General features: G+C 35.9%; 1 protein-coding gene and 1 pseudogene across 1 annotated transcript; one reads left to right on the top strand and one right to left on the bottom strand.

Moving 5' to 3' along the window:
- Window positions 1-71: 71 nt before the first annotated feature.
- On the bottom strand, window positions 72-6,243 carry LOC132145478 (antizyme inhibitor 1-like). The gene is made up of 12 exons (XM_059556551.1): window positions 6,053-6,243; window positions 4,812-4,955; window positions 4,040-4,216; window positions 3,746-3,919; window positions 3,473-3,645; window positions 2,906-3,034; window positions 2,735-2,816; window positions 2,560-2,634; window positions 2,311-2,473; window positions 1,985-2,100; window positions 1,674-1,891; window positions 72-1,232 (listed from the first exon to the last, which is right to left on the bottom strand). The coding sequence occupies exons 3-12, from the start codon at window positions 4,139-4,141 to the stop codon at window positions 1,157-1,159; spliced, it is 1,308 nt and encodes a 435-aa protein (XP_059412534.1). The 5' UTR covers window positions 4,142-4,216; window positions 4,812-4,955; window positions 6,053-6,243; the 3' UTR covers window positions 72-1,156.
- A 2,038-nt stretch (window positions 6,244-8,281) lies between these two features.
- On the top strand, window positions 8,282-13,994 carry LOC132145477 (V-type proton ATPase subunit C 1-B-like; annotated as a pseudogene).
- The last annotated feature ends 1,060 nt before the right edge of the window (window positions 13,995-15,054 follow it).

Genomic DNA, 15,054 nt, shown 5'->3' with positions numbered 1-15,054 from the left:
GTCCGCATTGCTTTGAGTATTCAAGTTTACATCAAGCACTTTGAGACAAACAAAAAACCGACTCGATCGTATTTGCTCAGAAATGTATTAAATTAATATTTAATTACTTTTACAAGCACAATTTTACAGCCAAAAACAGGCAATGGTCCATTAATGGACTTAGACAAAAGGTATATTTCATTTCTAAGAGGTCTTTTATAAAACAGTGAGCTGTTACAACCAAACTTAAGACACCATGCTAGACACACAAGAGGTTTAACATGAATTTGAAATATACATTTGAATTTTTACGATTTTAGATTGAGAACTAGTGCATTGCAGCATTTAATCTGATTGTGGTGAAACTTGTTTTTTAGGTGTTACTTGAGGTTAATGTGATCTCTGTTGTTAACAGAATCATAACACCAGGTAGTCTTTATAATTTTATAAAGCATACCATTAGAGAAAACATGAGCCCAATTTACATGGATCTTCAACTGGTAAACTGGCAGAATGTTTGAAACCTTTTGAAGGGACACTGCAAATTACAGCACATTCAACCATAGAGCACTGTGAAACATATAAGGACCTTTGGAAATACTGTCATGTGATGCACCACATGTAATGAGGAAACCATCATTTGGCATGAGGAGCACAGAGAAGCTCCCTACTCCTATAAAACCCTTGGAAAATGAGAACAAGAGAAAAGGGACAGAACGGCTAAACCAATTTTCACTTGTTCAAGCACTATTTGTGCAGAATCTAAAATCTATCCTGATTTGAGACAAATGCATCCTGTTGTACGGACAACTCATTTACAAGACTGTCAGTAGGTCATCTATATATGTATACACAATACAATTAAATTAGTTTAAGATTTATGTAAACGGTGTTTGATTTAATAAACCCAAGATTTGGGTGCCATCTCCACAGTTATCCATTTTGTTGCATATGTTATTTCAGATGGGTTTTCTGTCATTCTTTTTGAGTGATAAGCAAAGTTAGCCTTGTGTAATTGTGAGAAACTGAGGTAACAATATCAATCAATTAGTTTTTGACCAAGTCATTTTTTTCTCCCCCACCAAAACAAATATAATCTTCCACCCCTTGACTGTAGGAATGTTGACTCTGCAAGCTATTCACATGACCAGTGGTTAGTGGACAGAGCTTGGCTCTTTTACAAGCCATACTGGACCAATGAGAGGTTTTTCATGGTATCATCAAGAGAAATTCCAGCCTCTTGCATCTCAAACCTAGCGGAAAACAACAAACAGCATGATTTTAACTTTAACCCTTGTGCTGTGCTGAAAGTCCTTTACCTAATTATGCTATATTATCACCAAATCCTGCATTCAATCTTTCTGTCAACATGTTTTCTTTCAATTAGCACAGGCTTTGTATTGATCCAAGCATATGCAACTCAGTTTTTGAGCAAAAAAAAAAAAACCACAACAAAAAAACAATTTTGTGTTGATAATTTTGCCGATGTTCACTCAAAAGCTCAGATCAATAAGGCCTACGACCAATCAGTTCCAGATAAAAGCTAAAAAAAGATTGAATCCAGAACACAAAGTGACTGGAAAACAACAGTTTTATATTACAGAATCACTTTTTATAACGGGTGTAATGAAAAGGGAAGATAAAAACCGTTTGAAGCCAGAACAAAAGGTCAAATGCAATGTGATCTTAATCACCAGTCATCTGTGGAGATGGTGTAATACACAGGTGGTTGGTCTGTGTCACTGAGGGTTGCCGGACCCTCCTGACCACTGGCCCCCATGTTGCTGAAAATGAGCCAGTCCCCAACAGCGAGCTCAGGGAGCAGGCAGTGCTCCACCACCTGGTCCAGTGGGTCACACGATGGACCCCACAGGCTGCTGGAAAACATGGGCTCATCTAGGGTGAGCGACAGCTGAGAAACACAAAACAACCAGTTTAGAAATCTCAGGCTTATAACTTAATCAAATATTGTTTGTTCATGTTCAGGTACATGTGTATTATTTACCTTGTGGACAGAAGGTGTGGTGATGACCTTTCCAAACAACTTCCCCATGAAAGACCCATAAACACCATCGTTCATGTAATACACAAATTCTGGTGCATCGTTTGGGGCTAGCTTATCTGGGGTGCAAAAGACACAGTGAGAAAATAAGGCAGATGTATCTAATGCCATATACAGTAGTGAACATTTGAAATTTATCAAAAAAGTTCATCAAGCTTGTCCTAAGACAAGAACGCATTTTGGTTTTAAGTTTTAGGACAACTTTGATGAAAGGTTTTGATCCACTTCAAATGTTGACAACTGTATATCTCAAACATGATGGGACTCACCATGAGTGCTGCTATGTAGATCCTGGTATATTGCTTTTTTGCCAATAACATTGACAGCCAGAGTGAAGGAAAACACAAAGAAATTTCCCGGTTCACCAATGACACTCACTTCAGATGCTGAGGGGAAATAGGCCTCCAGTAGGGGTCCGACGATCGAATTTACCTGATCAAACAGACATGAAAGAAAAGCTTAGAGTAAGTGGATGATATTCAAAAAAGAAAAACAAATAAGACTCATGCTTGCCGTACCTGTTTCAACTGAAACTCAGAACCACTGAATCCTCCACCAATATCCAGGATCTTCATGTCAAAGCCTAGTTCCTTCTGCAGAAGTAAAGAAGACTCAGCACTCCAAGAGATACATGAAATGTACTTATAAATATAAATTAAATTATTGTATTATAACGTACGTATTACTACTCACCGCCATGTCAAAGATGCAGCGGGCGTCTGACAGTGCATGGGTGTATGCTTGGGGATCTCGGCATGATGCTGGTACCTGGAACCTGCAGAAAAAAAGTCCCACTTTCTAAAAGCTCTAAACAAGACAAAGTGATTCTCAGCAAATTAGTGGTGACCAAGTCAGTTGACTTACGTGACTCCAACCACATTCACACTCAACTCCTTGGCCATTTCCAGAAGGTGTCTACAGCTCTTCAGGGAGCAACCAATGGTCACACTTGCTTCCTCAACCCGTGCATCAGTAGACACTTGAAGCAAAAGCCTGTTAAGAGAAGAACAGTGCAGAAGGAGAATTACATAATAATATTATATAATAAACACTTACTATAAATAAATCATATAATACAATATAAAATAAACTACTAACTATTAACTACAAATTTTGCCTCAGTAAAATCCTAATTTGCTTCTTATTAATAGATAATAAGGTATTTGTTAGTTTAGGCATGGGTTAGGATTAAGAGATCTAAAACATGGTCATGCAGAATAAGACATTAAAACGTTCTTTATAAGTACTAATTAATAAACAATATGCAAGTAAAATGTATGCTAATAAGTAACTAGTTAATATTGAGGATTGGCCCTTTAAACTAAAGTGTAACTGAAACTTTTACTGACTTTTGAAAGTCCTATAAAATACACATACATATATATTGTTTTAATGTATATTATACACATACACAGTGTTTTAAGGACTTACTTGGCCTCTGGATGAACACGGGCAATTTTGCGAAGCTCTGCCTCATTTTCACACACCAAATAGTTAATGCCGATCTTGGCCGCATGTTTAATGAGTGAAAGCTGCTTACAAACTCCAGACAGGATGATGTTCTCAGGAGGGACATCATGATTGAGTACCAATGTGGTTTCAGCCTGAAAGTAGTAAGTACATTTCTATAAGTTGGTGTGCCTTCAAAATATACGTTTTGAGATCTTTCCAATATCTGTAGCTAAGAATCAAATAAAAAGTTACCTTATTTGCACAGACAAAACCAACACCAAGAGCAGACAGGACTTCAATGACTACAGGGCTGCTGTTACAGCTGACTGGGTAGAAGGGACGAATGAGAGGCATAGTGGTCTTCCACAGGACATGCTGTCTCATTAGGGCCCCAAGGTCGGCCACAACAAATGCATTCTTTTCAGCCTGACAAACAAAATCAGATCAATCAATGAAAAAGACAGAAACAACACAGTTGTGTTCCATTTGTTTACTAAAACAGATGTTCATAACACAGCCTGACATTTACTTGAAGAGAGAACTCACCAGATTCTGCTCATAGACGTGGTTCTCGATAACATCATCAAGGGTCGTTCCTCCCTCAAGTAGTTCAACTAAGTAGTTTGGTGCATCAACAAATCCTTTCATCTCAACCGTATTCCGCAAATCCGACAATCATAGAGAGTTTACTGAGCCGCTGGGGTATTCTGGGTATGCAACAAACTGTTCAGGGGAAACCAAAACATAGTAGTTTCATTACAACAACATACATAACATACAAATATCATTAAGTTTTCACACAAAACGTCAAGGTGTACAACTACAACACCGACCCACATATTTCAAAACAGTGTGTTTTATGAGCAAACTTTGAATTGGAAGTTCAAAGTCATTGTAAGGTTATCATTGATCTAAATAGGGTTTCTATGAGGCTAATAAAACACAAGAGGCAGGGAAAATGAATCACATAACTAGAGAAGGCATCACAAGTCCATCTTTAGAGATGATGACAACACACAGGCTTCAAGAATGTGGCCTACAGGCTATTTTTTTTTACTCAGGCCCAATCAAGATAAATCCCTGTGGCTTTAAAGCACAGAGGAGCATTTGATGGTATTACCAATGGATTTGTGCAGTATGAATGAGGGAAAAAGTTGTTACCTATAAGCCACCATGAGTGTTATGTAAAACCAAAAACAATCCACTACAGTTGGATGAGTGCAGACAGAGATTTTGAGCAAATAAATAAATAATACTATTATGTAAATGTCTCTCAACGGTACTTCAGGAGGGATGTGTCTAATGTTTATGAACTCACATGGACAACGTGGGAGATGGTCCTCTCCTGCTATCAACTAGGATCCCAAGGCGGCTCAGCGTTGAAGTCAAACTGCTCGCGGTAGAGGGCCTCCCCTAGGCCTTCTGGGTAGCGATTATACACTCGCAGAGAGAGCGGGGAGCCCTGTGAAGCCACAGAAACAGGTGTATACATCAATATTTGATTTACAAGAGCAAGTGATGGATTAAGTAAATTTATATAACACAAATGTACCCAGGCAGGTTAGAACATTTCTGAAATAACTCTCGACTTTTCTTAATACAGATGCATTACACATTTTCAGCATCGCTTTATTTGTAGGCTATATTTTTATGAAGTGACCGCTTATTTATTGCTGTACTTTGTACTTGACTAGTTAAACGGACCCGATGATCAGATACTCTGTGTTCTCATTTTTAAGCATTCAACAACACGGTCTTATCTGGATCTTCCCACATGTTATCAATAAATGAAGTAACTTGCTGAACATTTATCAGAGGTCATGGTGTTTATGAAATATGAAATCATCTTTGCATTATATTTTTCAATCATCTTACAAAGAAATGTTATTGAAAGGTACAGAGTGACAACTAATATATATATATATATATATATATATATATATAATTCATAATTCAGAAACTCAGCTTAATGTTCTCACTATATCATAATACATGGGTTATAAAATCCTAATAATGTTCCCAGCTATTAGTTCACATGTCAAACTTTACATTTATAGTTATTATGGTATAATAAGCATGAAAGTGACTTTTGTTTTGGTATGAGGTACGTTAATGTTTTACCATAATAGATGTTTTTTAGAAATACAAGATTTTAAACACATTTAGGCGTAACTAGTGTCAGCATAATAGATAATCTGATATTAGAAAACAGTAAGTTATTATATAAATGTAATGTGTAACACGCTCGTCATTCAATAACCTGATAGGACATGTCGTAAGCGCCTGGGTTCGTCCACTGAATCAGCTCACTAACCGTTTAAGCGACTAAACCCGCGCCATGCTCCGACAACTAATGATTTATATAAATAAACGCGTGAAATCCTCATAATTTGTGAGTTTTAAATGTATTTCTCGTTGTCCTTCACGCAGCACCGCCGTTGCCCGTATAACAAGCGCGAGTACAACCAACCGCCATGTTGTGTCACGGCTCCTTACAGCAGACGGAGGATTTCTCCGGGATGGTAAAATGATAAAAACAACAACAAACGCAGTACTTACGTGAGATAACGGCCTGAATGATTTGGAAAATCGTCTTCTCTTTTTCGGCGGAATTTTTAAAGAGTGGTGGGGACACAAATAGAAGAAAGAAGATGGGCTGTGTGTGCCATATGCCTGGAGAGGATAGCTCGGCGGAACACAAGAGCGCTGCTGTCGGTCTCAGGAAGAAATAGTCGCTGCTGCTGGAGGAAGGCGGGAGCGGTTGATAGAGAACAAGGGGCAGGGCCTAACATACGTTTCTACTACAGCAAAGGCTTGGCTTGAGAAGAGCTACGTGACTGGCTCAAGACTGCTCGTTCTGGGGAGGAATTCCAAGAAACGCCAGCCCACTTTCATTAATATTCATGAGCACAGCCTTTAGCTTAGTAGGACTCGGATAGCGGTGGGCGGGGCCTCCTGTACTCATGAAAGAATCATGTTCTTATGGCAAATTCCTTTTAGAGAAACACGTGTATGGGCCAACGTTGGCTCTGTTTATATTGCTTAATACTCTGCTTGTACTTTCTGACACGCTTCACTTCTCTTTTTTGTCATTATATGAAAGTCATTGTTGTCAAATTGAGAATTATAGTATTTTTTGCCTAGTGTAATGTACATTGTTATACTATACAACCATATCACCAGATCAACCAGTGAAATAATTTCAAAATGTAGTTCTGTAAAATTTTTGTTGAACGTTTGATCATCATCAAACATCAGTTGTATTCCTTCTGATTCACAATGAATAAATCAACAATGCTGAGGTTTACAGCTGGCAAAGCTGTCATGACAAACCCTTACACAACATACACAACACTGTAAGATGCAAGTGTTTTCATAGCCGTTTACTAGGTGAAAGGTCATATTTTATGGTTTCAGGTTCTAGTTTGTTTGCCAAAGAATTTCAGATAATTCCCTTAAACAGACTAAAAAGCTTATTTTTTTTAGACAAATATCTTGTTACATTGCACATGCCTACACTGAAGGTCTTGTTTTGTTTCACTGAATTGATGGCAAACATGTAGCTCCATTTATATTTGAGATCCTGACACTTTGTCTGCAAATCATGTTATTTACCAAAAATTATACATTTTAATTGACTTGAATTTAACATACCGGTATTATCTTGTATCAGTTAGGTAGTAACATAAATGTGTATTAGTTTATTATCGTATTGTCATGATGGCATTACTGGCAGATTTCTATGCTGTTGGACACCATGCTGTACATGCTCAGATAACATTAATCTATATTGTTTCTGCTATATCATATTTACACAACCAGTTTAATTTAGGTGAATTAGTGAATTCTGCAATTACGATATTGAATCTCAGTAACATCTTTTCTACAACTGTTTTTTTTTTTTTAACTACTTTTTGGACAGAATGTATGAAGTGTTAGTTACTAAAGAATGTAATACGTTTTGAGTATCACAAGTTTAGAGTTTTTATGCAAAACAAAGGTTGTCTGATTATATGTAAGTTGTATTTAGATAAATATAGATTTCTTAAAGCTGCTCCAAGTTAAACAAATCATTTATTTGAATTGTTCTTTAAACATTTTAATAAAATTATAATGCTTAAAAGCAGCTATACAGGTCCTTCTAAAAAAAATAGCATATTGTGATAAAGTTCATTATTTTCCATAATGTAATGATAAAATTTAAACTTTCATATATTTAAGATTCATTGCACACCAACTGAAATATTTCAGCTGTATGCCAAAATCATCAGTAATAAAACAATAAAAGACCTGAAATATTTCAGTTGGTGTGCAATGAATCTAAAATATATGAAAGTTAAATTTTTATCATTACATTATGGAAAATAATGAACTTTATCACAATATGCTAATTTTTTTAGAAGGACCTGTATGTATTTGGTATATACCTGTTTGTTATTTGAAGGGTTAAAAGATCCCCACATTGCGCATTCTGAACGCATTGTCAACTAGAACGAAACACGTCTCTCCGATCAGCTGACTGGAAGTGTGATGATGAAGTGTGTTATCTGTGTTTCAATAATGTTTTATTAAAACTATTTTCAGTTTTAACAGATTCTTTTGTAGATTACTGAAGTGACTTATATCATCGGTAAGTATCGCCGAATAAGATTTTTTTATTGTTTTTGATAGTTGTGACAGGCTATATTTACAGACATCAGAAACGCCCATTTAACCAATCGCATCACGTAATAATAATTATTAATAATTCCTTACATTTATATAGCGCTTTTCTAATATAGAAAAATGGAAGGGGGAATCTTCTTAATCACCACCAGTATGCAGCATCCACCTGGACCTGAACGTGTACTGTACTAGGCTACATCAGTGTGCACTTGTTCAATCTTTAAACACACGAGTAAAAGCAGGACACCTGTTAGGCTATATGTTGAGGGGGACAGCTTTTATTATCTACTGCTGGTGAGTCATGACTGGTCATTTTTATGCAATGAAATGGAGAAGTGTGAATTTGCTCATATGGTCAACCTTGGAAGGACCTCTGTAATCTATTTGACAGTGTCTCATTCGCTATGAGAATTGAATCTCTTCGTTCAAGGGCCCTCTGCGTGATCATTTGAGCAGCCATCATGACAGAGTTCTGGTTGATCTCAGCTCCTGGAGAGAAGAACTGCCAGCAGACATGGGACAAGATGAACACGGCCACAGCTCAGACCAGCCTGTCCACTAACCACAAGTTCAGCATACCTGAACTGAAGGTAAATGACTCCTCGTCTTCTTGAGTTAAAGCACTGATTTATTTACCACACATTTCTCATCTATCTAATGAGTTCTGGTGGTGTTTCTCAACAGGCGGGGACTCTGGATGTCCTTGTTGGGCTGTCAGATGAGCTTGCCAAGACTCTTTCGTAGAGAGGTTTCATGTCTACGTTTGACATTTTACCAGAGCGTTCAGTTAAAAATGATCCATTTAATTATTTTTTAAATATTATTATATTTTGATCGTTATCAATTACACACTGCGTCATAGTCCCTATAATTCCCTTGATGGGGTTTTGAAGCTTCTGTCATGTTAAAGTTCTCTAAATATATTTAAATGTATATTTAGCCAGCACAGCTGTTAATTATTATTATTATTATTATTTATTGCTGTTATTTCCCAGCGTAGTGAGGAAAGTGGCCCAGTACATGGCTGATGTGTTAGAAGACAATCGAGATAAAGTTCAGGAGAATCTTTTGGCCAATGGAGGCAAGTGAACTTAAAATCCTCAATACATACTAACCACAATATTGATGGTAAACAATGCTACTCTTAATTATTATCTAATGTCAAAAAAACATTTATATAACATTTTATGAACATAAAAATACATGTAATCTTTCATAGTCTAGTCAGTCATATTTGAATGTCCTAGTATATTACCTTATAAAGAGTATTTATAATGAATAAGTCTTTCCATACAGTTGATCTGGACACATATGTTACACAATTCCAGTGGGATATGGCCAAGTATCCAATCAAACAGTCCCTTAAGAACAGCTCCGAGATCATGTCCAAGGTGAGGCATGTTATCATCGTTTATAATACAAGGAGATTGATTTTTCTTCAAATGTCCTGCTTTGTTCTCTGTTCTTAGCAAGTGAGTCAGATTGATAGTGATCTCAAAGCCAGAGCTTCATCTTATAACAGCCTAAAAGGGAACCTTCAGAGTCTGGAGAGAAAGAATGTGTTAGTTTTAGGAGTTTCATATTCTTCATTAAGTTTTTGTAAAATTCGGTGTTGCTTTAATCATTTTAAGTGACCTTAAATAACAACATGTCTTGTCCACTAGAGGGAGTCTCTTGACTAGGACTAGGATCTTGGCTGATATAGTCAAGAAAGATGATTTTATTGTAGACTCTGAATACCTCACTACTCTACTTGTAGTTGTTTCAAAGTAAATTAATCTGGATTATTTGTGCTTTTCTTTGTATTTTGTGCTTTTGAAAATTCTGTCTGTATTTACTCACCCTCATGTTGTTCCAAACCTGTGTCTTTCTTTATTCTGTATATTGCAAAAGAAGACATTTGAAATTATATCGGTCAGTAAACAGTATCTGTTCCCATTGAATTTTTCCGTAAAGGTTTCTGTCTATACTGTGGAAGAACCATTTTTTTCTTAACCAACAAAATGAAGAATATCTTCATTTGCATTTTGCAGAAGGTGTGAGTAGATGACATAGTTTTAATTTGTGGGTGAACTATTCCTATTACTTAGAATGAACACATTTAGTTTTATTATATGTGTTGGAAAACTAATTTTGGACCTGTTTTTTGGCCTAAAAAGGACTAGTTATCCTGTCTGGCAGAAGACACATGAAACTCTTTCTGAAATGGTGGTTCCAAGATCCACAAAGGGAGTAAAATTTAATGACGATCTTAAAAAAATTCACCTAAAGTATAGAATAAGGAACTTTGTGTTGCCTGTATTTCAATCTTGACATCATTATGCTTTGCTTTTGGTGGACATGTAAATTTGGCTTCTGTTATTGCTGTTACACACAGTAATACACACATTACAGTGCAATATGCTTCTGCACACAAACTATGCTGTCCAAAACACTGTGCACTCTATGTGCTCAATTCATCAACAAGAAATCATAATGAAGACTAAGGACATTTTCAAGACTTTGAATAGATCTCATTAAACAAAACATGAAACTGTGAACCGTGAACCCGAACAGAGCTATCAGTTTTAAGAAAAATGAATGAAAGGTCTATGGCAAAAACAGTTCTTACACTTAATGAGTCAGAAGTTTGAAATTGAGAAACACCTACCTAACTTATGTTTTTTATAAATCATCTTCTCTCCTAGGCTTTTATTTGAAGACCAAGACAGCGGGTTGTTAAGTGTGACACTCTTCAGGAAGGCTATCGATGACTTCAAACACAAAGCAAGAGAAAACAAGTAAATCCTTGAAGCTTTACAGTCTATAGTTGTTATTTTGTCAAATGGAGCTGAAAATCAGTTTGAAACCACCCTGTAGTCTGAAGTCCTTAAGTGTATTTGAATGTCAGGTTTGCAAATATACTACTGTTCAAAAGATTTTTGATCTTATGTTCACTAAAGTTACATTTAATGTCATTTTTCCTTTGATGGCAAAGTTGAATTTTTAGCGTCATTACTTCAGTCTTGTGTCCCTTCATGATCCTTCAGAAATCATTCTAATACACTAACTTATAATCAGTACTGAAAATAGGGCCTCTTCTTTCTTTTAAACCTGTAATACTTTTTTTTAGGATTACTTTATGAATAAAAACATATTTAAAAAAGACATTCTCTTAATTCAAAATACTCTGTAGACCGTTTTATCCCATATTTCAAGTGTAGATATATTCTCAGATAATGAATGACATACTGTTGTAAGACTGTTATGAAGTTTCACAATGTGTTTTTGATGTTTACTGATGCCATCATGTCTTTCAGCTGAATCAGAGGAAAGATGACCCTGTGCTACTGATTTTTTTTTCAGGTTCACGGTCCGTGATTTTCAGTACAATGAAGAGGAGATGAAAGCAGACAAAGAGGAGATGACTCGCCTCTCCACCAACAAGAAAAAGCCATTTGTATGCATGCAGCTGTCTAAATTTGATTCTCTATTGAACATGATAAAAACCTCCACAATGTTGTTGATGAGTAACCTCAAAACCCATCAACCTCACAGCCAGCTTGAGGGGCCCCGGGCCTTGATTAGTCTTCATTTAAAGTAATAAGAAAGAGAAAAGAAAAGTACTGATAACAATGGTCAATCTGCTTCTGCACCTCAGGGTCCTTTGGTGCGTTGGCTTAAAGTAAACTTCAGTGAGGCTTTCATCACATGGATACACATCAAGGCACTGCGTGTTTTTACAGAGTCAGTCTTGAGGTACAGTGTATGCCAGTCTGTTTAAAGCGTATGAATTGATTTCATATGTAGCTGTACTAAGACCTGCATGTTTATATTGAACAGGTATGGGCTGCCAGTCAATTTCCAGGCCATGCTGCTTTAGCAAAACAAGAAGAATGTAAAGAAACTGAGGGAAGGTCTGCAGGACCTTTACAAACTCTTGGACAGCAGTGCAACTGTTATTGATGTGAGCTATTATAAAGATTCTTTTATTTTTTTGGAAGAGGTCTGTTATGTTCACCAATGCTGCAATTATTTAATCAAAAATACAGAAAAGTAAATAGTGGTAATAATGTGAAGCACTGATGCAATTTAAAGGGGTCATATGACAATGCTAAACACAACATTATTTTGTGTGTTTGGTGTAATGCAATGTGTTTATTTGGTTTAAAACACATTATTTTCCACATATCTTACATTATTGTTGCTCCTCTGCCCTGGCTTTCTGAAACATAATGTTTCGATTTTTACAAAGCTCCTCGTTCTGAAATGCATGTGTGCTCTGATTGGCCAGCTATCCAGTGTGTTGTGATTGGCCAAATACCTCCAGTGTGTGATGGAAATGTTACGCCACTTATCATATTTGGATACACAAAGCGTCTGCATGACATGGCAGCAGACATTTGGGTGGTGTTATACAAATCTTTCCACACAGTGAAGTAGATATGTGGGGTGTGTTTAAACGAGGCATTTATGGATCTTATATGTGCACAAACACCTTGTAACACTCAAAAGATGAGGGAAAACTTGAAATCGCAAACTTGAAATCAATCTGCCATTACAAGAATAGGTTAGATTTGAAATATATTAATATACAGTTTATTATTATTATGGCAAAGCTGAATTCTTATTAGCAATTACGGCAGTCTTTAGTGTCACATGATCCTTCAGAAATCATTCTAATATGCTGATTTGCTGCTCAAGAAGCATTTCTTATAAATTATTATCAGTGATGAAAACAGTTTATATACACTACCATTCAAATGGGTTATGAGATAAAAATTACTACTTTTATTCAGAAAGGATGCATTAAATTGGTCAAAAGTGACAGTAAAGACATTTATAATATGACAAAAGATTTATATTTCAATTAAATGTTGTTTGTTTGAACTGTCTATTCATCAACAAACTCTGAAAAATGTATCAGTTTCCACAAAAATATGAAACAACATTGATAATAATAGGAACCATTATTAATAATTTAGCATCACTAATAGTTGAAAAAAGGGCTCCAAACCTTCATGAGTTACTCTCTTCTGTCGAAAACAGAAAGAAGATATTTTGTGTTACCAAACTGTTTGTGGCAGCCATTGACTTCCAAAGTATGAAAGAAGATACAATGGAAGTCAGTGGGTACCAGCAACTGTTCAAAATAAAAAATATATTCAAATACAAAATAGCTATCAAATAAATGCAGTTTTGGTGAGCATAAAAAACTGGCCTAATTGAAGATATGGAGATATCACAGCTGATTTGTTCTGTTTTATTGTGTTATAGGCATCTATGGACATCCCGGGTCTGAATCTCAGCCAGCAAGAGTACTATCCACTACAAGATCTACTGCAACCTCCTTGACTTCAAATAGAATTCAAATTCCAATGCACCATTCCATCCTGCATCACAGAGACTGAACCCAATAATTTATTAAACACTTACTGTTTATCTTTTTTTAACGTTCCTCTCACTGCCTCATTCCTTTACCATTCCATCATATCACTATTTCAGATAAGAGGTCTCAGAATCTCAACATCTGTGTTATAGGTTTCATTTGTTTACAAATGATGGATTTTCAGGGGTTTTAAAATTTGTCCTTTGAGGGCATATGTGGTCCAACACTGAACACTTGTCTGTTGCTAAGCCCATAATGGCTGTGCATTCTGTTGTTTTTAATGTTCTGTTGGTGCTTACTTTGTGCGTAATGCAGTGATTATGTTTAATTGTGCTGTTGAGAACCACTTTGTGTGTTGTCTGTGTTTGTGCTTCTGCTGTGATATTAAATGCATTTATGTTTTTGCTGGAAAAGGTGAAATCACATGATGAATCTAAAGACCAATCAAAGTCAATAAAATTATAGCACTTTTTTTTTTTTTTGCTGTAAGGAGTGAGGAACTATATTTAAATTACTATATATAAAGAAAAAAATGAATGCATTTAGCAGACGCTTTTATCCAAAAATTGCATTTAGGCTGACATTTTTTACCTAACGTGTTCCCTAGGAATTGAACCCACAACCTTGCACTGCTAACGCAATGCTCTACCACTTGAGCCACAGGAACATACATACATACAGTAGACTTACATAAAAGATATGAGATAAGATAAACTTTATTGTCCCGAAGGAAATATGTTTTAGACACACAGTAGAGCTGCTGCTTAACACAATAAGATGCTAAATACATATAATACAAAGAGAGGCCATCACTTTCCTGCTCACAATATACATTATACACAATATACAAACTAAATTGCACCCTACCCAGTGTTCAACACACCCTTGGTCAACATAAACATATGTTGTTACACACGCTAGATGGGTGAGATTAAAATAAAATTATTATAATTGTTGACCTCTGCCTAACTTATGGTTTAATGCTTTAATGGACAGTGGGACAAAATAGTTCTTGAAACAGTTAAGCCTACACTGAGGAACTCAAAAGCGTCTTCCCGAGGAAAGAAGTTGGTACTCAAAGTGAAGGACATAAGTAGGATCTGTAATCATTTTTTTGGGCCTGTCTAACCTATGTGACCCTGGACCACAAAACAAAAAGATGCATCACAAAAAGATATAAGTTAAATAAATAATAATCCTTAATTGGTTAGGATAGGACAATATTTGGCTGAGAAACAACAGTTTGAAAATCTGGAATCTGAAAAATCTAAATAAAGAGAAAATTTCCTTCAAATATTACTTATCAAAAATTAAGTTTTGATAAATTTACAGTAGGAAATTTACAAAATATCTTCATGGAATGTGATCTTCAATTAATATCCTAATGATTTTTGGCATACAAGAAAATCGATAATTTTGACCCATATAATGTATTGGCTAATGCAACAAATATACCCGTGTGACTTATGACTGGTTTTATTGTCCAGGGTCACATATGCACTGATTCTGCTGAATTATTGGAAGGAAA

The sequence above is a fragment of the Carassius carassius genome, chromosome 8, assembly GCF_963082965.1.
Source record: "Carassius carassius chromosome 8, fCarCar2.1, whole genome shotgun sequence".
NCBI classification, from domain to species: domain Eukaryota; kingdom Metazoa; phylum Chordata; class Actinopteri; order Cypriniformes; family Cyprinidae; genus Carassius; species Carassius carassius.
Note: the sequence above shows the minus strand (reverse complement) of the source record. Positions and strands in the feature narration are given on the sequence as shown.